Genomic DNA, 26,927 nt, shown 5'->3' with positions numbered 1-26,927 from the left:
TACAGGCTATTAAGAACAAGGCAGCCTCACTGGAACTAGGGTGGGCAGATGATTGCTAGTTTTCTCCATCCTGTGTTGACTTTACCAGAATGATGAAAGCGAGAGCTGAGAGTATGTCCTCCTGACCTCATAAGATGAGCCGAGTCTGATGTGTGCATCCCCAGCCATCTCTGCTCCATGCCTGGAGGCCTGATTATGATGGAGATGAAGCTGGCAAACAGAGTCACCATACAATAGCGCAGACCACCCACACCCGCCTTACAGCAACTAGTCAGATGTGCCGCTCTGACTCACGGCTCGCTGGCCAAATTTCAACGGTGAATCTAACGTTAAGAGAACGATAATGATGAGGGTTCAGCCAAGGATCCAAAAAAAGACAGGCGATCTTCAGCAGTGACTCTTTAGTGCTCCTCCCAAATAAATGAATCAATCTTGATTTAACACAGTAGCCTTCAGTGGGCATTGCCTTCCAGTGTTACACATAGTAAAACAAGAAGAAGTCTATAAAACAACAGGAGAGCGGTTCGCTGAGAATTAATTGTGCCTGCAGATAGTTCTATTTATTTGTACATAGTTCAGTTCAAACTAGAGTTGTTTATCGTTAATTAAAACAAATTCTGTTCATAGTTCAGTAAACGATATTTAAAAAACTTAAATAAACAAAAATCTGAAATGTTACCCTCGCAGTAATCCACAGTAAATTTAAGTTAAGACATAAAAATGATTACCTCTGAATAAATAAAAACTAAACTTAAAACGAAATATAAAGTAATTAATAATAAAATGAAAGCAAAGAGTAAATTTGCAAAAAATCTAAATAAATATTATCTTAAAAATAGATCAATTAAATGATTAATTAAAATAAAAGCTTATTCAAAACATTATATATAGGACCGATATATATAATATAAAGTCTAAAACATTACATAAAAAATTACAAATTAATAAAATAAAATAAATCAAATTAATAAATAAATCTGAAATCGAATATGAATATGAATAAATCAAAGAAAATGTTAAATATTAGCTCAAATATAAATATATATATATATATATATATAAAATTAAATTAAAGCTCATTCTAAATATTAATAAAACTACGATAAAAAAATAACTTGTTCACACTTTGACTCAAACACATAAACACAACCGCAAAATCCATGTTGAACAAAATTTGCATGTCACAACTGCTTATCATTTTTCGAGCACTGAAACGTAAAGTGCACCACATCTCCTGTTCATCTGAAACAAGGCTCTGCAGACAAACACAGCTTGGGCTTAGTGAGATGTGTGGAACGGAACGTGGGGGAACCGAGCAAGTGCTGGACTTGAGAGACAGCGTAGCGAGCGAAACTGAGAAAGTGAGAGAACTGCCTCAAGCGTCCTACTTATCTCACCCCTCACTGTTTGTGGATGATAACAACCCATGCTCTTTTACACACACTCCCATCCGCAGTCCAAAAACCACAGAAATAACTCACTACGCATACAGATACGGCTCTTGTGACAAATAACGGGGTGGCGAGCGGCCCATTCAGACTAGTGTTTGGAAAATGAGGAAATTCCACTCAAGCATAGGAGCTCAATCAAGTCCCTGTGCAACCCTGGCCGTGTTTTCCCATAATGCTCTATCTGCCAAAATAGTAAGTGGAGAGGAGCAGATGAAAAGGAAAAATGGACTGATCAGTGCAGACGCTACCTGCATTCTCTTTCCATTATTTAATATAAATCTGTATGTGTCTAGACGATTCATTAATTTGACAGATATGCTGGTGAAGTGTGCATGCTATGGGACACTGAAACACCATTAGGAGCTGCCATATACTGCTATCCTGAAACTGAAGGTAATTACACAGTGCCAGTTTCTCACAAACAGGCTGTCGTTGGTGTGTAGTCTCACCTGTTAATTACTTTTTTATTCCAGTGCCATTAAATGCATGAGACATAAATCTTAAACACAGAATTGATGGCCATTACTGCAAGAATACATTAAAAGGGTCAATTTTGTACTACAAGCTATTGTTATGATTCATTTTAAGCATTTATGCAAAACATTTACATTTATGCATTCGGCAGACGCTTTTATCCAAAGCGCCTTACATTGCATTATCCTATACATTTATACTTAGGTATGTGCAATCCCCTGGGACTGAACCCACAAACTTGCGTTGTTAGCGCATTGCTCTTGCCACTGAGCTACAGGAAAGCAAACAAAACACACACACAAAATACATATTTTTCCTACATTGTAGTATAATAAAAAAATCCTTATAAAGTAGGAGTAGGAAATGTCCTTGTTCAGTTGAAGAATGTAGGAACGCACTTAGTTCTGGTGGACTTTGACTAGCATTGTCATTTTTCCAACTATGGTAGTCAATGATGAGCAAGAACCATTACAAGCATTCTTACAAATATCTTTCTCTGTGTTCATCAGAACAGAGAAATTTATAAAGATTAAGAGCAACTTGAGGGTGTGTAAATGAAGACAAAATTTTCATTTTTGGGTGAACTGTCCCTTTAACTTTGTTCTGGGTTCAGTTTGCACAAAAGTAACAGTAAAGCTAATAAGCGGAGGAGGCGATGCTTTATAAATAATGCCTCGAAGATGTTCGTGTGAAATAAACAATATCTCCAAGCTATTTTTTGTCTGTCAAATCATTTCAAGCATTCATGTGTGTTCTCCACACTAACAAGTTTGAATGAAGATTCTTGATTAACCTCCATCTGTGATCGGCAAGTCTTTAAAGATAATAAACTAACAACAATGTGGCTTGTTCATATTTTAAACCTACAAGGTCCAGTGATATACATTTTATAAAGTAAAGACATTTCAAAGCTAACGATTCCTTACATATAAACAAGATTCAAAGGTCATCCATAAAAGATAATTATAATTTTCAATTGTTTATCATTTCTCAGTGAATATCGTCCATTTTGTTGACTTCCTAAATGACCCTTAACATGAGAAACAGTGATGAGTCACAGTCGCCAGCAACCAATTAGTCAACAGTAAGGTTGGCTAGCTTATCTTGTTTTATTAAATATTTTTTTTATATACTGTTTTTTATTGGGTATAGTTTAATTAGTTTGTGTACATCATGCTGTGCTTTAGTTGTTAGACATCTTGCACAATTAATCCACCGCTAAAGTTGCATCTTTAAACTCATCCCTTCTAAAGTATCAGGGAGACGGATGTCTTTTGGTTCCTCGCTGTTTCCTGAGCTTTGCATTTTTAAAATGGAGAGTCCATCAAAGTGAGAACCTTGCATTCTGTTCTAGTATCTGTTTTTAAAGGAATAGTTCACCCAAAAATGAAAATTCTGTCATCATTTACTCTCCCTCTTGTTATTTCAAACCTTTTTGACTTTCTTTCTTCTGCAGGACACAAAGAAGATATTTTGAAGAATGTTGGTAACCGGACAACGGCGGTACCCGTTCACCTGCTGTGGTTTGTATTTGTACTTTAGATGGTTACCGCTGTTGTTCGGTCACCCAACATTCTTCAATATTTCTTCTTTTGTACTATGCAGAAGAAAGAATGACCAGAGGGTGATTGAATGATGACAGAATTTTCATTTTTGGGTGAACTTTTACTTTGAATGCCATAAAAGTAGTTTATGTATACAGTACATCACAGATTGTGGTCAGGTGAACCTGAATCCTGCATAATCCATTTTGTGCATCCCTATAGGGTGGAACATTTTAAAATTCACTCAGTTTTGCCTAGGGTCATAACATGGAGGAGTGCGGTTCAAAAGACTATATTTAGGCCAGTGGTTCCTGCAGTGGCCTCATGGGGTTATGATTGAACACCATGATGTGTACACAACACGCTATATATCACAGCAGTGAGTTGTCCTCTAGGAACAGGTTATTACCCCAATCCGTGCACCCTGTTCCTCTGCTCTTACAGCCGGACTTCATTCTCCGCTCTGACCTGAAAGGCTTCGAAACATAGCGGGCGCCAAATAGAGATGCGGGGGGGATGCTTAAGCAGTGCTGTTCTCTGTTCAGCACCTAACCTGCCCCGGTCCACTTGAGTGGTAAATGTGTCATTATCCCAAGAGGGGACACCTATCTCAGCTCGTCCCTGCGCGGCTGTGGAAGAGTAAATGAAGTCAAACGTTGTCGACACTGTGTCAGGACCATACGGTTATGTTGGAGACCGTAAAGCTTTGTCACTCTGCTGAACAAGTGTAAGAGGTATTAAATGTGTCTCTTCTCTAAAAAGTAGGTTTATAAGAGAGGCTGAGAGAGGCTCAGTTTCGGCTCTTCAGTTGATTAAAGGCGAGATCTTGAATGAGCCACAGCATCTGCTAACACAACTAAAAATTCAGGAATGTGGTGACTAATGAGCTGCTTTCTCTCTCTGTTCCTGACATTCCTCTGCTTTTATGCATGCATGACAAAGAAGGAAAGTTCAAGTTTGGTTTTAAAACACATCTGTGGGTCTACAATACATTTTGAAAATTTCAATAGATGTTTTGTCAAGATCAGCTGGAGCAGCGTCTATACAACACAATGTACTGATAAATGGAGCATTACAGTACGAGCAATTATTTAGATAAATTCTCTTTCTTTTAAAAAGTACATCATAAAAGAATTCAAGATTTCGATCAGTCAACATGTGCCAACAATTCCCATGTGGCCAAAATCGTTACTTTGTTAATACACATGGCTCGACATATTGTAATGTCTTTATTTCATCAAAATGTGATAACTTGTACGTCTCTGAATTTTTTTTTTAGATGACATCACACAGGCTATTGGTTATTGATAGAAAATAGGCAAACCGATGTTTAGATGCTGTTTTTGTCGGTTGTAGGTAATTCAGAAACTCTAGTTAACTTAATAATAGAAATGTCATTGGATTACATTATTCTGACATATTTACGAATTAAACAAAGTATTAATCAAAAATTAAACAGCAGATGAGCAGGTAATGGATCTAAGAAAATTATATGAAAATATGATTTGCATGAATTAAATGTTTATACTAGGACTTGTAATAAGCATTAAGGATATAAACAGGGTCTAGTTTAAGTTGAGCAGAAGTTCATCATTAAGATGAAAGTTCACCCAAAAATGAAAATTCTGTCATCATTAAGGCTCATTCATCCTCTTGTCATTGCAAACTTGAATGACTTTCTTTCTTTCTTTCTTTCTTTCACAGAACACAAAAAGAAGTTTTTTTTAAAGAATGTTGTTAACTGGCAATGTTTCAATTGCATTGGTTTTATGTTCATAAAAAAGAAGTGAATGGGTGCCGGTGCCAGTACTTTCTCCAAAACATCTTCTTTTGTGTTCTGCAGAAGAATAAAAGTCATACAGGTTTGAAATGACAGGAGGGAGAGCAAATGAAGACAGAATTTTCATTTTTTGGCTGAACTATCCCATTAACACAAAAAAGCATTACAATTATGTTGAGAGGTTCTCAATGGTGAACATGACGTGTAACATCTAATCAAACTGCCTTTTTACCCTCTGACTACAATATAAGTTAAGCTTTCCTAGACAGCATTTGGGAGGTTTGACGTCACTTCAACTTCTTGAAAACTAAATCAACTATGCTCACTTTCATCAATACTCTCTCAGCCTTCACAAAAAACCCTCTCCCACTTTGGCGTAGCTGAATCTTAAATAATTTGCAGAAGGGACTGATCGTGATGCATCTATTCTCTTTAAGGCAAATGTATTTTATCAGTCGGTAGTTTACCCAGCATGTCGACAAGATACATATCTCACTGGAAATATAGTTTGATGGCCTTGTGTCTCTCACGATCATTACAATCTTTCTTGTGACCAGCAGATCCACCAGAAAAAGATTAAATGTTGACTGTACCAGTAAAGCATAAGAACCTGTTAGAAGATAATGATCGTGTCATAAGCCAGTTCTGAACTGGCAGTGATATTAATCAAAAATAACCTCCGCCTGTGAAAGATCCAATAAAATTGGAAGAGCAAAGTTTTGGGGGTAATACAAGGACACAAAGTTCCTTAAGGCTCAACATAAAAGGCTTTTTAAAAAGCGGTCTGAAGACCCCTGGGGGCTCACCAAGGTACTGCAGACAGAGAGGCCTTGGATTAACAGAAAAGAGAAACGGATCAATATAGAGTCAAACGTAAACAAAAAAAAAAGAGGCACATTTACTCTGTTTTCAGTTATTTGATTCATAAATAAACTTTTCACTGGACAAAAGACCCTTCATTTTTGGTTTGATATAATTTTTCTCAATTTATTATAATGTATAAATGAATAAAAAAGAACCAAAAATTAATCAATTAAATCTCTCCCTTATGTACAATTGTTACAGTAAAATGTCACAGAAACAAAGCTAAACGTGGACGATTGAGAAAAAGTAAGAACAAATGTATCGAATTAAGTTTGCAAGTTATCATAAGATGTCACCAAAATGTTTTAATTTTTTCCTGTATTTGTGTGGCACATGTTTTTACAGCGTAAACTCTATGACAATTTTAGCTTTGAACAAAAAGGGCCAACTAAGAGTTCTGTTGAAAACTAAAGCTTGTATTTTAGGGAACATAACAACAGACACTAATATTTGAGAATTTTCACCAGCTCATTGCACTGCTTTCCTAAAACCACGGCCTGGTTGTCACATCATTACTCTAGAAAAAACGTGCCAGCAGCATACTAACTATGGGGAAGAGGCTTGGACCTCCTGCTGTAATCTCCTGCACCTGCTTACTGAATACCGATTCAGCCTCCAACATGTAAAGCCAATCCAACAGTCACGGAACAAGGCCGTCCTCCTTGAACTTTAATCTCAGAACATCTCTTATCGACAATCCTGAAAGGCATGATTATAGAGGAGCTAGGACAATCCAGCCTTCCACTCGGGATCTCCTTTTCTCCATGGCCTCTGTCAATCACCCAGGTAGCTTCCATATGGCTTTGCCGGGGCGGCCAATTAGAAAACTTCAGCAGTCACCTCTGTGCAGGGTTAACCACCCTGTGGGCATTAGAGATTCTATCTGTAGAGGCGGTTTATGGTAATGAGGAGGTACAGAGGAAGTCTTCAGGAAGCCCAGCCTGTAAGGAACTCAGTTGAGATGAGGGTTTTTGTATTTTGGAGCCTTTAAGAGGTGCTGGCTGTGTTTGCTCAGCCTGCCACTCCAAAAGCAAATGGCCTGGGTCTTTGGCACTTCAACCCCTATTAGCGATGAAACAAATCAGATTTACCTTTGAAAAGTGTACCATTTGTCTGCAGTAAACTGCATGTACCTCTTAAGACTGACATAGAGGAAGAGAACCGCTGATGAAGTAAGCGATCACATGTGCATGTGAGGAACGGGATAAGAGGACACCCGATTTACTTCAAAACCTCATGGAAATAAGATGCACCAAAAATACTAATACAATCCTATCTCTATGTAATCTTCGGGGCTTTGGGCTGACGGTGAGAAATGGTGGAGACAATGCTAATTTTCAGGTCCGACAAACTGGGGAAATCAGTGAAACAGAAAATGGAAAATGAAGTTTACGTAGCCTTCTTCATGCAGCTGTTTCCAAAAACAACATTTAGCATCTCCACTCAACATTTAGCAAAATAATTGCCAAGCGTTTTCCTAAATTAGAAACCGGGAGACAATCTTTTACGCAACAGATTTTTGTCCCCAACTGACCGTGCAGGAGAAATTTGATTTAAAAATGTCACGACAGGATGCTGCTTAGACAGCATTTAAATGAGAGCGGTTTGAAGAAACGTCCTTGTGTGATACGAAGGGAAATAAACAGGGTGTTGCCATGATTGATGAATAAAGTCCTCGGGCATTAAATAAGACCGGTTGCTGGGTTGGTTTGCGCCTCGTAAAACCGTGGAAGGTTATTTTAAAAACACATTTTATTAATTTATCAGTCAATTAGATGTCAACGCGAAATGCACATCCTTTAGGCCACAACAGTTTTTGATGTTGTCCCTGAGTCTTCAATAACTTCAAGATGGATGTGTTTAATGAATGCAGTTTAGTGAGTCGCTAAAGCAAACGCGTTAGATCATTTACAATATTTCAGTCACCAGTCACATGAGGTTATAAATCCCTACAGGAAAATTTTCAATCTTGAGAGGTACCTTGGACAGTTTCTTTGCCTTTGATAGATGCATCCTTGTGAAATCTGAAAAATTATGCAGCAGAGAGATGAATTGTTTTAAAACAAACTATGTGTCATAAGATATATACACGCCATTCCCTCTCATTACAAGAGTGACACGAAGTGGTAACTGCTGTCATGGCAATGGCTGCCATGCTCAAACTTGGTTGGACTTTTTTAAAAACACAGTACAAAGGTGATACAATAACAAAGCACAAAAAACAACATTGTGTGACCTCACGTGGCCTTGAAAGGAAACTGATGTGGAGATGCTTCTGAGAACTGACACTTCTAGAGCAACATAAAGGAGGAATTTTTAGAGGGTGGATGACATTCAGAATGTGCAAAACAGCCAAAATACTGAAAGTCTGCAAATAACATTGAGCTACATCAATATAAATCAAACTCAACCCTATGTAATGCTATTTTAACAGCCGATAAGTTCACAGCAACATACTTCGACAATTCTATTCCTATATGACCAACTTAGGCCCCAAAGCATGAAAACTCACAGTACAGAATCATATTTTTTCGATGCCTACAGAAGAAGGACAAATAGAGCAGGTGCAATTTTCAGCGCTCCGCCGGGACTAACCTGATTTTTGCCAATAATTATTATCTATAATATACTGACTGCACCGTAACGGGCTGCTGTGGAAGAAAGGTCTGAAAAATTCACTTAAACATTACTGACCACAGAATCAATACTAGACAAAGAGCACAGATATGGATATCTCATGCTCTCTGACATTAAAATCTGCCCATTGACTGATATATAGATTTTTCAATGGCCTTTCATTTATTGAAGTTCTGAGGATATAACCAAATCCTTTGTGTTTTTATAATTTTGCTATTTTTATTATTTCAGTACAGTATTATAAAGAACACCATACTTAACATTTTAGTTGAAGTTGAGTTGTTCACCAGTCCTGGTATTGTACAAAACGTGTTTTCAGTAACTATAAAAATAGTCCGAGTGTTAAATTTGTGAGTTGGTCTCTTGGGTGAGGAGCCCACATCACAGAAACTGCTGAATGATGCCCTTGTCTCAAATCTGTGGAGACTGCTTTCATGAATACTGACAAATTGTCATAGCAATGTTGGTTAACCTTCACTAGAACAGAGTTGTGCTTCTCCGTGACTTATCCATCAAGCCATCAGGGCTTCAATGAGATCATATATCATACTCTGTTTTCTGTCAGGTGCATATACTATATACTGTATGTGCTACCACGTTTACATTTTGTCTCCAAACTTCAGCTGGCCTTTGTGTGCCCTTTTAATCTTGTTTGTTCAGTTGTTGTGCAAATTCAGCTCAATGGTGGCACAGCTTTTCTGAAAACAAATGCAAATATTGGGGTACCAGTCCAAACAACACTTTACTTGAACTACAATAACAAAACCTGGAGAAAGTTTAATTCTTCAGTATCTAAATAACCAAACGGAACTGTGAACACAGTGACTGTTTCCAAACAGGTTTTCAAAGCATGTTATTTGGTTGCCAATGTTAAGAAAAGCGAAATTGCATCAAAATAATGCAATAAATATAGTGAAGTGCTGATGACGTGTTGAGTCAAAAAATAAAATTGTTAAAAATAAAAACCAAAGCAAGCATAAAAGGAGAGTTTACTTGACAGAATCAGTTTCTTGCATTCATTTTATGTGTATTTATTTTTTGTAAAATGAAATCGAAACACTAATAAATAAAATGAAAAAAATTCAGGAATTTGTTAAAAAAATTCAGGAAATGTTACCAATAAAAAACAGCCACATTTTTGTAATGTGGGCTCGATGCTTATGCCACCAACTATGTATTATTTTTTATTTATGTATTTATTTACTTCGCCGTCTACAGAATAGACAACTTTTGAGCACTCAGTTGTTATTTTTCTCAATACAACTATTCTGGGAAATTGCAAAGATGACACCAATCATTAATATCTTGCAAAGCAAAAGCTCGTTATGTTAAAGTTGACACGCGAGCGCGTCATCACCTGTATACCGACTGTGTGAAAACCCAAAGCACTGAAAATAATGGAGGTCGTAACGTTACCTGCCAACACTGAGGAAACAGGACTTCATTAAAGACCTGTTAGTGTCTCTCTGATCTCCATACTGAGCAAAGCAAGTGACAATAATTAACCTTCAATGCCAGCCACCTGCTAGAATAAAAGCGTAAAAAGAAGCTTTCAGTTCATAAAATACTTCTAGCTCCTCACCCTTCTCAAAATAAGGATGGGGTTACCCAAAAGACCAAATATGCACTGTGACTTTAAAATACTCATAATAACACCACATTAGCGCTCAGGTTATATCATTCGGATATGACATACAGTACGAATCACTGCGCTTAAGTAAACATTTTGCTTTTCGTTTTATAATGAATAAGCTATGACTCACATTAAGAACAAACAACTGTAACATTAAGCGGCTATTTTCTCTCACCAGCACAGACTCGTGCGCCAGCAGGGGGTGCAAAGATGACATTCAACCTGCATCTTCAGCCAAACCCCCTGAACAAACGCGTACAGCCAAAGACTGACGAAGCTCACAGTACCGGTAGGTCATTTACATATAACATTACTGCAGATGATTTATGATGATTCAGCAAGCAATACTGTCAATCTGTAAGCGATAAGAAGCGAATAGGCAACTGCAAAGTAAAAGACACACATGTTGCATCACGGCTTGTGTTGCACCTGTGCTCTTGCACACGTCAGCCATAAAGTCTCAACCTATAAATGTAACAGAGGTTGAGGCCGCACTTGTAGATAAAGTGTCAATGTTTGACCACGTTCATATTAAAGCACTACAAAGAGGTTTTGGCAAACTGAAGCTGCATCACTGGGGGGGACATGGATACATCTTAGACCTGGAAACGCATGCACGTCAGCACAACACGTGAATGAAGCAGCACTTCATTAGTAAATTATTTCAAATGATGATCTAATTGTCACGCAAATCACGCATTGACTATCAGTTGTTGCTCGGACTACTGCAGAACATTCAAGTAAATGTGCTAACTCACTTTTACAACTGTGTGACATATGGGTAGCCTATTAAAGGTTTAAAATGGGACAAAATGACATTTACTGGCAAGGCAAGTTTCGCGTATTGACAGCCGATTTGGCTGCTTCTCTGTTCAGTATAAATGGTAGGCTGTGTCCATCGAAACAGATATAATGTGTCCAACAAAGCTTTAACTCTCACGACCTACAACAATTTATCCCGCAATTCAACCACATCACATGTTGAATAAACTGCAGAACACATCGCACGAAGCCATCGTGCGAATCATCTTACCTGTGTACACACGCTCGCCGTTTTTACTGTCTCCGCGTTGTCTGTCTACCAAAACCAGGGGTGTTTTTCTTCTATTAGTGTTTTATTCAGGTTGATATGAGCTTTATCACAGGCAGTCGTTGCTTTATAAGCACTGCGCGCGTGCCTTATCTATTCCCGACGTTCCCTCGTGCTCGGCGCAACGCTGTTGAACACGATTAAAGAAGAAATAAAACCTCGGCGACTTGAACCCCGTCAAAAACTACTTTGGAAGGCCACTTCATCTTAATTTTGTCTCAGTATATATCCGTAGGATAGCGATGCGGGGCCAGCGCGCGCTGTCAGGAAAAGGGGAAAATCCGCATCCCAGTGAGATGAAGAATAAAACAGAGATCCTCTCTCGTGTCAAATCGGTCCTCTTTTGCGGTCTTTTTTACTTTTCTTTCTTCCTATTTCCGCGATGAGAATCTTTAAAAATGTTTCAAGCGAGTGTGATAAAAGCACGATGCTCTCTCTTCTTCTTGCCTCCTCTTCAGGACCTGCACTGAAGCTGCCCGCACTCCTTTACGCTGCGCTTTTCTCCCGTTCAGCCCAATGCATCTCTCGTAGGCTTTTGAAAATGTTCTTCACAAATGAACGCAACGTGAAAACAACGAAGTCAGACTGTCAAACAGCAGCAATGCAACCTCCTCACAAGACAGCCTACTCTCTTCCTCCATCACGTTGCGTTTGAGCCAAGCATCCCCCGTGCGTCTCTTCAGGTGTACATACCCATAATGCGCTCAGATCGTTTGCATTAGGCATAGGCCAAGTACTTTCTGTTTGCTGCCAATGAGTAATTTATGAATCACACCTTCCCATACTCCACATGGACTTCTGAACGATGTGCTCGTTTTACTCAGCTCATCCCAATGCAGAATCATCACAGCTGAATAATAATTTGCATAAATGAATCAGTGGAAACTCATTTTTCTGGAAACTGGTTCTCAGCATCCACGATGAAAGATGCGGTGGATGAAGGCTGTTTAATTCATTCGACTCTCTCCAACATGAAAAAAGAAGATTCGGGCATTACCATGAGATCAAAGAAAGTCTTTCTTGTCTCATTTGCGCCTCTCAGTAAAATTACCTCTTGGAATAGTTACATAGTATGCAACGGACTCAAATAATAGTGTTATTTTGTAATGATAAATGATAAATCAATGTCAGTAACAACAAATAACAAATCTACACACCTTGCAAGTTTTTGCAGACGGTAATTAATGAGACCCTTCACTCATCCCCCATTCTTAATGATGCATTTAAAATTTAATGCCTTTTCTAAACCTCTAGTCAGTAGTGCAGGTGTTCAATAGCTCATGTGTCAGCATCCCTGTAGAATAGCCTATGAATCAGCAAGGCTGTGGCTCTGCTAAGTGAGAACTAATCTCTGTGGGACTGAGATGCTAAACGGAGGTATAATTGTCGTTTAGAGATAGCCATCTGATAACAAGATCAAATCTATGCAAAAACAGAGACAAAAAATCTGCCTTTTATCCATTTGGCTCCAATGGATGAAGACATAGGTGAGCTTTTACGCGGCCCTTAGCAAGATCTAATCCACGCTTTCCTGACATTTAGTCCCAGAGTCGATTTATGTTGCTGGATAATGAGAATAGATATCAAGCCCTGTGACCTTTTGTCTCAAACACGCACCAATCATGCAGCCTGTCAATCCAATAGAGATGCATGCTCTGAACTCCTGAAAAAAGGGCGGGAGTGGGTGAGTTTGAGGCTCTGCCCAGCTCGTGATTTATGCCCGGGCCTGTATGCCTCATTCAATGCATGTTTGTGTATTAAATATTTGGGCTTATTAGATTGGCCTCTTGGGGTACTTTATTCAGATCAATTGCTTTTTGTGTGGTTCTGTGAAATTTCTGAGAAAAAACTGTTGTATATATATACAGCGCAGATTTAGTTAAGGCATATATTTGTCTCTAATAGGTAGGGCCTATGCTCAATGGGCTTGTCCTTTTGGGACCTTTCACTAAAGGTATAGTTATATATGTTCTGTCCTCATTTTCTCATCCTCTTGTCATTTCAAACCTGTTTGACTTTTTTTGAGAACATGAAAGATATTTTGAAAAATGTTGTTAACTAGAACCACTTGCGTTGGTTTTGTGTCCATATAATATAAGTGTATGGGGTCCAGTGCTGTTCGGTTACCAACTTTCTTTAAAATATCTTTCGTGTTCTGCGGAAGAAAGAACATCATACAGGTTTAAAAGGACAAGAGGGTGAGGAAATGATGACAGAATTTAGTTTTTGGGTGAACTATCACTTTAAACTTCAGGTGAATGACAACCTGACAACACTAGAGAAGGCAGTAAGCGAATGTCCTAAAACATTCAGGTGCTCAAACACTATTAACTCTATCAGTAAATATGAGGAGGATGACTTTAACCACATTAATACGATTTAAAAACGCTCTTGGTCCACTCGTTTTCCAAGTGCTGCCCATCCACATGGAAACATACTGAAAACGTTTATTAATGTACTGCGCATGAGTAAAATGTGAGACGCTTTTACCGGTGTCATTTTTGTGAGGCGTTTACTTCCGCTCGGAAAGGCACGGGAATGTTGCTGCGAGTAACACAAGACTATGTAGTTGAACAATGACTGCTAGTTATTAAACATCCCATATCCTTAAATGTTTGAAAAAAGTTTGCCATCTGACATGACGCTATCGAACCGGACAACAGCAAAAAAAAATTTTGTCACATGACGAAAACGTGTCATCATTTTCGATCCGAAAGCCTCCGTTTTCATTAATAAAAACACCATCTTATGGGGACCGAAGGCCAGAATGGAGAGAAAAAGATGCGTTTTTTAAACGTGCTAAGGGGGACACTGACTGGACCTATCAACGGCAGCAAGAAAACAGAGTGAACAGATTTAATCTGCTAAATGAATAAAATGTATAATCTCATATCTGTTTAGGCCTACTTTAAATCATGCCTTAACATTTTCATTACTGAAATGTCATATTTTACATGTCTACTTTTATAGCACAAACAATATATTATGGTTCAGTTCAATGCGCCTGTGATGGACAAGAGTATCATGCTCAGTATTTAAGGCAAAAAAGGAACAGTTGTGGCATCATTTTGAGTTGATCTGCCCTGGCACTCGACCTGAAGCAACAGAACGTGACTGTTAAATCTGTTTACGTCTTTGCATTTCCATTACGGCCTACCTAAGTTCCTGCTATAAGAAACTAAGACACTCCATGTGGCGGTTAACAGATGCAGTGTTCATCTGTTTCTGGGATGATGAATACGATCTCCTGTGTCATCACCCATGATTCACAAGTCTTCCTTTATCAAAAACACTGATAGTCAAAAAACTCGAGCTGGAGGTCACCATGAAATTTCACTCGACAATAACACCAAAAGAGAATTCGCTGACAGGCTTTTAATATTGTGTTCCTCTTAGCATCTACAATAGATTTATGAACTTAGATTATTCGCCTGTAGAAAGGTTGTTACGTTGAGGCAGTTCAATCTAATGCCAAAACCAAGGGCATTTGCACTTCATTATCACAGAATAATTTCAAATAGAATCTGCAACATGTGACGGGTTATTACCAAGGGCCTGGTATCAATCAGAGCTGATGCATTGGGGTTAAATGCAGAAACGCATTAGGCGGCTGAGCGTTCGCCATAAACAATTCTTGTATTTTGGCAAAGTTCTAGCATCAGGGATGTGCTGCACACAAGACGTACGGGAGCCACAAATACGCCTCGGATGAGAAATGAATTGGACAGAAGAAAGGCGACACTTGTTTTACTGAAACAAATCTCTGGAGTTTGGAGAATCAGTCGCAGTTTTGCTGTCAGGACAGTTGTTTTGAGACTGCATCATGATGTTTGAGCTCATAAAAGCGTTTGCTAGTGCTGCTTCTGCGGCGGACGATCTAACAGAGGTGACGAAGACTTGTTTATCTTTGTCTCTAGTCTTACATCGCTGCTCTCATTGATTTAGGGAACAATTTCCAGATTCCTGCCTGAGGGAGAGCTGATGGTCTAGGGCCCTTGGTGAACTGCCTATAGAATGTATGTAATATTATGGATTTTTTTTGTTTATGTTTTTCACGTCCCTTGAGAGGAAGACAACATAGCGTTACTGTGAAGGCAAACAATGCCACATGTACTCAAAGAAAGACAAACACGCACATAGGTGAACATGATCTGAGCAGACTTCTGAGCTTAGTGTTGTCAGCCTTTGTTCAAAAGCCTGCACAGAATCTACACCCACAGATTTTGCAGAAAGAGTTCTCAATATAACCCAACCTCTGCATATTTGCTTATCTCATTTGGGTAGCAGGTCAATTGGTAGAGTAATGTGCATTAAAGATCCAGTGTGTCATTTTTTTGGAGTATCTGTTGAGAGAAATTCAGTATACATAACTTTGTCTTAAGATGTGTATAAAGATCTTAAATATCTATTATAGAGATATCTTATTATTATCTTGGAATGAGCTATTTCTATCTACATGCACCGCTTGTCCCCTTACATGAAATTTACCTTGTTGTTTCTACAGTAGCCCTAAACAGACAAACTGCTCTACAGAGTGTGTTTTGTAAATACGTTATCACCTTTGGCAAAGAAGCGAAAACATGACAACATCTTAGAGCCCGGAAGGGCATAATAGACAAGCGTTTACTTTCTCAATGGGGGGCGCTTGTCTGAAGTTTAAAATCAGTGGTGTACCGATAGGCCAATCACATTATGTTTGGTTATGATGGAGCGAATAGCATCCCGTGTCTACATGTCCGCTGTAGTTTTAGATTTCCTTAACCTAAACTACAATCTTAAATTTGTTGCTTAGCGTCTACGTCACAGCTCTGAGCCTGCCCTCTGTTTGATGGATAGACAGCAGTTTTGGAGCCGGAGATAATCTGGGACCTCGTTCCTATATCAGACTGAGTACAGAAGCGAATTGAAATTAAGTAAAAGTACGAAGTCTGACGTAGTCAGGCTAGGGCGATTGAGCCGTTGGTTGCAATTCACATTTTCACCGCTAGATGCCGCTAAAATCTCCACACTGATTCTTCAACTAATATTTACAGTGTCAACAATTGATTTCAAAATGAGCTGGTAAATGTCGAAATGAACATAAACGAGATGAAAAATGTGGTAGAAGCATTGTTAAAGTTCATGTTAATGCAATAACAAATTGTATACAAAAAGATACTTATTGTAAAGTACAACAATCTAATTTGAAAACACTTGACAATAAAATATTACGCAACACATATTACTATAATTCAATTTATTCTCTTTTTTCACCAGCAGAAAATGTGGGAAAGGAGTCGATTGTATGTGGGCTTAGCCATCACTGCTTCAGTGACTACAGAAGTGTGCTAACCTGAGCAAGCATGGAAAGTATTCATTAGTTATGAATCAGCCATTCTCTTGGGCCTGAATGCACTGCTATGCTGTTGTGTTTGTGTCAGCCAGAGGTGTAGATTCCTCTCCTCTCCCAGACAGACAGCTGGGTAACGGTTCTGGCATTTTCCCAGCATCCAGCCACAGAAAGGCTGCTGTTCTACAGCCATAAAACTAAGATTCATGTTCATCTAACAAAACTGCCAGTTACTGGTAAGATGTGATGGGTTAAAATGGTTTAAAAAAAAGCTTCTTGATATGTCCTATCCATGTACTGGAAAGAGAAAATATGCCAAAGTAGGCCAGAAAACTTTGAAGTCTTTAAGCAGAATAATAAAAAGGTTAAGACTAAAAAAATGTTCATATCATATGAGCAGTGCATTTTTGTGTTTACGCATGCCTCACTCTACTGACAATAACTGAACCCCATGGGTGATATCTTAAACGAAAGAAAATGAAAATCCATCTGTCAACACATCTAAAACCATGCTTTGCATCTCAAGGGCCATGTTTTATGTATTTTATTACTTTTTAACTTAAAAAAGCAGCTCCCGTACTGCAACACCAAATTTTCCTTTTATCCAGTATACAGGTTTACTCAAGGTATGCTCGCTCAGCCTTAAGTGTGTCAAAATCTAAGACTTTATTAGAAGCTTAGCTAAGCAAAGTAAACTCCTCTCCTCTCAGGAGACTGAAGAGCGTTTGTAATCATACATCCGCTCCCACACTTTGCCATGAGAAGCCATCAATTTGTCGCTTCTTCAACAGAAATTAGATTCTAAATCAGCTGTTACCAAAATAAGACCGTAAGAGATTCATGCAGGTCTTTGTGCGCAGAAAGGACTTCAGCTTCAGTCGCTTACAAAAAACCTCGAAAGCTTTCGGTAATCCTCACAAAATCCCACAACAGGTGGAGTAAATGATCCCATTCATTCCCACGCTAAGTGCATGGGCTGGTATCCCTTCGATATGTTTGCGGTGAAATAACAGCAGCCCATTCAACCCATTCACAACAGTTGTCCGTATAAGACACATTGAACTTTTCAGCAACGGTGAGGGACCAGAACAGCATTGCGGGTGGACGGGTGCCCTTTTCCTGCACAAGCCGGGATGCTATCAGAAGCATTAAAGTGGACAGCAGGATATCTGACTGCCTCTTTAGAATGGCTCTATATCGAATTTGACCTACAAAGGAAACAGACAACAGAAGTGATTTTAATTCCAGTCAGGCTTTTGTTATCCAGCTGCTTTTTGGAGTGGAGATTCTCTCCTCACACCGGCATTAACATGGGAGGGTATTGATCAGAATTTGGCAACAGAAGTTCAAGTAGATTAAATCACCTGATCTTTTTGTCATCACCTTCAAACAAATCAAGGTTCACAAAATGTTCATTCGACGTCCCGTTATCTCACTGATGAGGGATTTTCAAATAAAAGTGAGTGGAACATCTATAATTTGGTAATTCTTTTGATGTTCTATTCGTGTAGTCAGACTTTGAGACAAAAAAATCGTATGATCTCCTTTGTGAGTTGTAGTATGATTTGTTCAGTATTTTTGAAATGCGGTCAAAAGACAAATTAAAGAACTAGACTAGCAAATTAATTTGGATGTAAAATAACATGAAAACATGTCATTTTACTTAACAAAAAATGTTATTTCACGTATTTTACAGGTTTTTTGTACCAGTAACTTTGTTCGCTTTTTCTCTTTAAATCAAACATCGTTGTATCATTCATTTCAAAGTATTGAGCAATATTGTAAAAAAGATTCAAAAAGCATTCCTGTAAAAAAGTGAAAGTAAAATCCATCAAAAATAAATACATTTTCTGTCAGCTGTGGCGCCTGTAAGATTAGAATTGTTCCCCTGTTTTTCTTGTAAATTTGTGGTTATTTTCTTTAATTTTATGTTTTCTTTACCATATTTAAAAAGTAGATTTTAAAAAATAAAATGTTCCTGAAAATATAATGTACAAGTAACAGTTATTTCCCAGTAAAATTACCTGTTTTTCTATGTTTCAATTTTATTTGTAATTTGACGGTTTTTTACTGTATTTTAAAAATACATGAATTAACTATAAAAAAAACCAGCAAAATTTTGTGCAACTCAATTTTTTATAATTGAAAAATTTATGGAAAATGTCATGGTAATTTTCCACCAGTACGTTATCAGTTTATTTTACAGTCATTTCAATTAATGTTAAAACACAAAGCGATGCAGAGCCAAATTTAAAACACGGGTAAAATAACTGTAAAAACTTAAATACCGAAAATGTCTTCATATTACTTCATACAGTGTAGCTAACATGAACTAACATTGAGTAATATAGTTTTTCAGCTATTATTGATCTTTGTTAATGTTAGTTAATACCAATACAATTGTTCAAGCTATTCTTTATGCATTAAATAACTTTAGTTAAAGTTTGATGCATTAGTAAATGCTATTATTAAATGTTGTAGAAGGATGTTTCAGTGATAGTTCATTCAAGCTAATGTGTCAACTAATGCAAGCAAATACAACCTTATTGTAAAGTGTTACTTAAGTAATATAAAGTATATCACAAAACAAGTTATTCCAGTAGCAAAAGATGTTATTTGCCATAAAGGCTAAATAAAAAATCTGAATGACACTATCTTGGCAAACATTGACACATCCAATGATTCATTATTTCTAACAAGTGATTGTATTCAGTGACCTCAGAAAGTCAGAACACCTTCCCTTTACTTTCTCCCCTCTCCATTTCATCTTCTCTAATATCACATTAAAAGCAACCAACTCCTGTTTCCATCATAATTAAACCGAGCCGACAGCATCCAGTACTGCCACAGAAGAAGATAAAGATGTCATTCATTTTTCTTGTTGCTTTTGAGATTAAACTCAGGCCATCAGGTCCCTGAATATACCGAAGGGTCATTCCTGGTAAGCCTGTCTCTAAGATGAATGATTCACACACAGAGCCCAGAATGATGAAGCAGACGCTCACCATGTTAATGAGACAGTGGTTAAGCCCCCTCCCGCCTTCAAGTCCATCTCTACCAACAGCTCGATAAGAACATCGATGTTGCTGCAATCCTACAGGAGAATGGGCTGCTGAAAATTTATGGGGCACTATCCATGTGAACTTGAGCTGAGCAGAGATATCCCTGCGGACGCGATTCAGAGATACAAACACAATGAGAGTGGGTGGAGAGGGGCTGCGGAGCATATCACGGCGAGACATGCCAGTCTTTACGCAGTGGTAGTCTGTTGTTGGTGCTGATCGATTGGTTTGCTAGCCCATGAAAGCACATTTTCCACAGTTCTGCTTTAAAGGGATAGTGTACCCAAAAACAACAATAACAACAAGCAGAGTACATGACAGAGTTATCATTTTTGGATGAATTATCCCTTTAACATTTTTAGTATACACTTTCTCAATGAACTAGTGCATGCCCAATAATTGTTGCATGTATAGTATAAATCATAAACTGGAATTGTGACTCCACAGATCTCACAGCATTTTGACTACATTTCTGATTCTCGGGTGAAGAATCGCTCTTGCATGATTTTAATTTACCCAATTTTCTAGAAATGACACAGATACTATTTCACACGTTTTTCCTTTAACTGCTTTATATAATACCGTAACTTAGAAAGGGTGTGTAAATTCTCTGAAAGTGTGTTAAAGCAGGTTGGTTCACCTGTGTATTTAATAGCAGCTAAGCACCGTTGTAGTGAGAATAAATACAGAGGGGTAACGTCCCATTTAGCCGACTCAATATGCACAGAAAGGTTCATTACTCACACAGGGGTAGAAATGAGGTCACAATCAAATGCCAGCATCCGATGAGGGACTTGTGACCTCTCCTTGCATCTCTCAAAGCTGCAGAATTATTTCATAATAAGCCTGAGAGGTTTGTTAGAGCTAAGCACTTGGGAAAACCGTCTTGGCCAAATTCAAATCTCTCAAGACAAGATGAGACAAAACACTAGACGACACAAAAACTGAATAAATGAAGCAGGTACAATAGGGTTGTTGCACCCTTGGTACAATGACAACATGTTTTAGTTCCATTCAAAAACTATTGCACATGAACATACTATACATACACTACTTTTCAAAAACATAGGATCACTTTGTGTTTCTACCTTATAGAATATTTAGATTAACAGCAAACTTTCTTTTAATTTAAAATATGGAAAAACACAAGAACTGAAACAATTGTTTATAATTTTATAAAAGAAAATCTAATATTGTGAATATTTTCCTAGAATATGCAGAAATATTTTTTTACTAACGTTTTGATGTTTAAACAATATGGAAGAAGTTCCCATCTATTCTAGTCTCTAAGATGGTTATGTTTCAAAAACTTTTTTAATAAGTTAACATATTTGGATAATATGTGTTGGATCAATACAGTTTGTCTGCAAAAAATACTTTAAATCAGATCATTAGACTTATAGTTCACTCTGACAAATACAAATTCTGTCAACATTTATTCAACCTCAGGTTGTTTCAATCCTCTATACATTTCTTTGTTCTGTTAAACACAAAGTGAAATATTTTGAAGCATTTAGGAAGACAAACAGTTCTGGGGCTCCTTATACTACCATTTAATTTTCCCTACTATGGCAGTCAATGTCACAGACTTGAAAATTGCTAACATTCTTTAAAATATCTTTCTCTGTGTTCATCAGAACGAAGTCATTTATACAAGTATGAAATAACATGAAGGTAAGCAAATGATGACAGAATTTTTGGGTGAACTATCCCGTTGATTACGAGAAAGAATTGAGTGAAATGACCCTAAACTTTCAAACCATTTATCATAGTACTGCCAGTACCATCATTGAACTTTGTATTGGTACCTTGCCAGATATCGATCATCCATAATCAAATGATCGCATGTAATTTTCATGAATCATTTTAAATAACCATACACTTAAATAGGTATAAATAGGGTATCTTCCATGATTTTATAAGAGTATGAAACAACAATAAGCTTTCAGATTGGTCTAGTTCAGCAATTCTCAAACTGGGGGGGCCCTGAAATGAATCAAGGGGGGGCACACATTTCGTGGCATTTTATGAAAGATAGAAATTTATCATAGCTTTCATGCAATCGAACATCAGTAAAATAAGACCATGCATCAAAAGTATAGATTTTCGCAGCATTATATAACTTGTATCACCAAAATATGATGGCCTTGTTTCACATACAATGCTTAAGGCTTGTCCCAGACTAAAAAGAATGTGTGAACTGTCTTAACTGAATATAACTTGGCCAGAAATATCTTAAAATATACTAGTGCCATTGTTTTGTGTCAAGATGCACACCAGTAATGTATTATTTAAAGGAATTTATAAAAGCGACATAAATATCTTAATTTAACTAAGGCATAGTCCTGGCTTAAGATAAACTGTGTCTCTGAAAGCGGGCCAACATATTTGGGGTTTAATTGTATTTTTAAGTTTAAGATTATAAGTTTTATTTTGGGGGGCGATGCACTCTACACAAAGGGGGCCTTACAACAAAGAAGTTTGAGAACCCCTGGTCTAGGTGACCCGAAAGACGAAGATGTGATGTGACACCACGGTTTGCCCTTCCTGTTGCACCCTCTGTGCTTCAATTAGATAATTGACAGGTGCATGTGGAGACAATGAATTATCCTGCTGACTGTCTGTTACTCTGCACTTAACTGCATCATGTGTTAAGAGTCAGGAACAATGTACCACAAAGGACACAAGAGTGCAGAAGCCTGGCGTTTTCCTTCACAGACAACACAGTACGCCTCGGAAACTGCTTAATGAAAATTGGCTAAGGCTAAAAGGGAGCACTGTGATTAATGTGAATGAATGCAAGAGCATATTCAGGGGATCGTTTTTTGTCTTTTTCAACTTTCAACAAGTGTGCGCAATGAGTCACTGTCACGCCTGAGGAAGACTGAAAATATTATTTAAATGCATATGTTGGTTAAACAGACATGTCACTGCAGCCTTATGGGCATAAACCGAGAATTTACAGAGCACAATCACAATCTGCCCTCTACTGGCCTGCTTCAGAATCATCAAGAGGAACATAATGCGCATCCATTTCATGATAGGTGTCACATCTCGCTCATTGGTCATATTGCTTAATAAAAACCGATTGAATTTGATCAATAACAATTTTAATCCCAAAAGTCTTTTGGTGTTTACTCATTTATTCTACTGTTGTTATATGTTATTATGAAAAGCATGTTTCGGCAACAATCCGGTATACCTATGCAAAAAATCAATATCTGCTGTGTAGTTCGAATTTAATTCAATACAACTGATAAACAGTTACATACGTATTTATATTAATTAAATATGATATAAATCGTTTCGTTGGAACCAAACACAGACCGGAGGTTTACTTAGTCCCAGACGCTTGTTGTCTACTAGACTGTAACTCAAGAATACATATGAAGTTTGAAAAACATCTGAATCCTGATAGCACACATACATCTGGTAGATGTCTATTTGATATCTCATTTGCAATACGTCTCAGAGACGTCTGCTGACAAAAATACATTTTGCATGACATTTATGATATAGAAAAGATGTAAAACTGATCTTTCTAATGTTTATCAGATGTCTTAACACAACAGGGGTTTCCAAGATCTTTAGCAGACCTCTTACAGACTTACTTTTGCTATATGGTAACTCTCCCCCAAATTCTCCTGACCCAACCCCATTGTCCATCATTCTCTGTTGCAACAAATGACAGCATGGAAAAAACAGACATTATACACATAGGCCTATAAGATGTGCATCTTTTGTCCTTTATGTTGTTCCACTACAATCCTTGTTTTTATTTTCTAATAAAAAAATGACACGCACAAATGACACAATTTTTCTGATGAAAATTGCTTCAACATTATATATGTTATAATCATGATATAATCATGATTATACGAACGACAGAATTATAGAACCACTTATGAACTTGCAGGTAGAAGTAACACTTGCCCTGTTATGCTTTAAACAACTGATGTGCTCATATAGTTTATACTGACTTGGGTCATAAACACTTGTGTACCCGTACTCATTTGCTGTTCTCCAGCAATTGTTTATTAAAAACGACAGACTGATCAGTACAGAGGTTGTCATAGCGTCTTTATTTCCACGTTTTGCATCCGTCTTGATGAATATAAATTCTTAGCTTTTTGCGGTCATCAAACTTGGCTGCAGACCGAGCCTGAGCTCTATCCACTCTTCATATCAACAGAAGGTTCTCATGGGCCATTGAATCAGTCCGAGAGGAATGTCAGCTGGCTTGAAGAACTAAACACTTCTCTTCATCTAAGACGTGGACTTGGTTTTCCACACAAGAGTCTGAACTGTGAATCTTTTGACCTGTTCAGTCATTTCGAAGCCAATAGCGACAGGCATCTTAGGAGCTTCAACAGCCAAAAGCATGCAAGAAACATGGAAATACTAAAAGAAAAATAAATACATCTTGGGATTTAAAAAAGGAAAACAAAACCATAATACATTAGTTAAAAAATGTCCTTTGTTTTCTCATCTTGTGTTTATAACATATATATATTTATCTAAACACACAGCTTTTTACATTTTGGTATAGGTCTCGTCTCTTCTCTCTAGGACTGTTGGGACAGGACAGGGCTGCCCATGTTTGTTAGAATGAGGACGTGTTACCGGGGACAGGTAAGGCTGAGAGGAGACAGTCCGTTGTCCCTAACTGATGAGTGCTGACAGAAGTGAGAGGCCTCGTTAGAATATTTCCCTCATTTATGGATGGAGGTGTTCAGCAGGAAGGAAGACTGGTGTGGAGCGTGTTACTGATAGAAGCGCTGCCTCCATCACAAGAACCAGGAACTTCTGCCAATCTATTTCTTATCTGCAAGAAAAACATGACATTGCCGAGAGATGGAACAACTCGGAAACAAGGACTCTGTGTCTAATAACATTTGAGGATTTTTTAATCGATTGCTGTTACCTTTGCTCTCATCTGTATCTGTGGTGGACCCAACAGGCCTTTGGCGAAGCAGATTATAATACTTTGTTTCCATCTCCTGAAACACATTCAGACTCCGAATGAGAATCAAGCTATTATATATATATAGCTTTAAAAATGCAAAAATACACATGTAGATGGCTTTCTATTTCCTCTAAAGTGAGTTTTTTCCCTGGTCAACCAACATTTGAACTATATTTAAAATCTAGTTTTTCACATCTGATATTTCATATACTAGGAAACTCAAATTGCAAATATATGAATGCATATAGCAAAGATTTTCTAGTCCCAATTCAGAGAACATTATGAGGAGTTTGACCTTGAGGTGGTTGAGGTTGGCCTGCAGGCTGCGGAGATGTGAAAGGACCTGTCTGCTGAGGCGAGACGTGCTGCCTGAGGAGGGTGAGGAGAACTTGAGGCTGATACCCGAATCCGCAGCACAGCTGTGCGCCAAACCCAGCTCCTTCCTGCCAACCTGAATGTCGTCATCAGTGCTGCTCTCACCCGAACCTCCGTACCCCTCCAGAACCAGATAAGCTCCTGAGAAAGAAAACATACAGTCAGCTACACCCACCATCCATCCATCCATCATTATATCTTTCTATATTTATATCCATCCATCCAACCGTCCATATTTATATTTAACCATACATTCTTTTATCTGTCAATATTTATATCCATCCATCTTTATATATATAGATCTATATTTATATCTATCCATTTATCCCTATCCATCTATATTGTGTCCTGCAGATTCTTCAATTGCTGTAATTTTTTGGAATGTCCTACTTTTATATGAAACTCTTTGAACCTCATCTAGCTATTTTACTCTGAAGTTATATCTTAATTTTACCCATATTGATATACACTCATTATTTCTCATGGGCATGATTTTCTTTTATACCTTTAACAATTCATTTAAGAGGATTTTTATACTTAATTAATGGGACAATGAAGAGGTTACAGGAAACAAAGGACAGATGATGAAGTGGAATGAATGAAACGTGATTCAAACTGCCAAGCTATGTCCACAGTTTTCTATTTAATGAGGCATGTCTTACTGTAAACAGTAGATAAACTTCTGTTTGATGGTAGCCAAACTTTTCCATTCCACCAGTTTCAACATATGTGTTGTTCTAACACACTCACCGTAGTCCTCCGGACACTCGTAGAAACCCGTGTCTCCAGAGGTGTAGTCCTGAGCTCGGCTAGGGGTTCGAATAGAGCTGTGCTCCACCGGTGTGCGAAGGGACGTGGTCCTGAGGAGACGGCTGCCAGCTGATCGGCCCAGATGCTCGCCCTCATCCTGAGCCATGAGCTGAGTCACCAAAACCTGCTTCAGCGCGGCCACTAACAGAAGATGATTTCACATACACCAGAATAAAAACTCATGATGACCTCATGAGGAAGTAAACAAGCATATATTGTGTTATAATTCGGCTTAAAGCAATCGGCCCCAAATTATTCATGAGTTTCATTCTAAAATGCAAATGGTGCACTTTTCACATATTTGTTGATTTCAGCAGACCGGAATGCCTTCAGTAACCACAAGTGTTACATTTTCTATTGTTAGAAAGAAATCTAATTAAGGACAGTTGGAAAATAAACATCGCTTAAATATTTTAATTAACAAGGCTGTATTTTCAATGTGTGAAGTTGGCGAGCCACAGAAAGTACTCCTGCCATCCACAGCTGAGATCATGCCAAAACAAATGGCCACAGTAGCCTTAACTATCAGGCATTGTCAAGATGTCTGGCAACATGAGGGGGAAGCTTTATTAAGTAAGAGGAGGAAAAAATGAAAAGTGTAAAAGCAGGCACAGCTTCATACAATTTTTCTGCAAATGTAGAATATCCAAACGGTGCCTTACAATTTTTCAGGGCCTCGTCTGCTTTAGATGAACTGGTGATGGAATCCGTATCCCTGTCGTTCATCAGTTCTGAGACCAGATAGGAGCCGTCCCGGCCAGCTCTTTGTACCCGGTCCTCTTCCGAAGTGTCAGGAACACAATCCCGCAAGGCTGCCGAAGGGGAAAATCTTTCTCTAGGAACAGATGTTGAAGTCGTTGAGTTAGCGGGTGTGGTACCAATCGACTCACTTTTACATTCAGTGTCAAGCAG

At 38.0% G+C, this 26,927-nt stretch overlaps 2 protein-coding genes across 4 annotated transcripts in view; both read right to left on the bottom strand.

The window, feature by feature from the left end:
• The window catches only part of grik4 (glutamate receptor, ionotropic, kainate 4), a 275,509-nt gene extending 263,943 nt beyond the window's left edge, over positions 1-11,566 (bottom strand). Inside the window, exon 1 of the mRNA XM_056756694.1 lies at positions 11,417-11,566. The gene's annotated coding sequence lies outside the window, so the exon portion shown is untranslated. The remainder of the gene's footprint in view (positions 1-11,416) is intronic.
• Positions 11,567-23,927: 12,361 nt separating this feature from the next.
• arhgef12a (Rho guanine nucleotide exchange factor (GEF) 12a) overlaps positions 23,928-26,927 on the bottom strand; it is a 50,100-nt gene continuing 47,100 nt past the window's right edge. For 2 of the 3 annotated variants that reach the window (XM_056756395.1, XM_056756397.1), the window contains one exon: positions 26,678-26,850. In XM_056756395.1, the coding sequence (XP_056612373.1) occupies positions 26,741-26,850 (110 nt within the window). In that variant the 3' untranslated portion in view covers positions 26,678-26,740. Of the gene's footprint in view, positions 24,690-24,788; positions 24,865-25,125; positions 25,347-25,955; positions 26,157-26,677; positions 26,851-26,927 lie in introns of those variants that run through there. The other variant, XM_056756396.1, reaches the window with a different exon arrangement.

The sequence above is a fragment of the Triplophysa dalaica genome, chromosome 9 (genome assembly GCF_015846415.1).
Source record: "Triplophysa dalaica isolate WHDGS20190420 chromosome 9, ASM1584641v1, whole genome shotgun sequence".
Lineage (NCBI taxonomy): Eukaryota > Metazoa > Chordata > Actinopteri > Cypriniformes > Nemacheilidae > Triplophysa > Triplophysa dalaica.
This window is presented reverse-complemented; position numbering and strand designations above follow the sequence as displayed.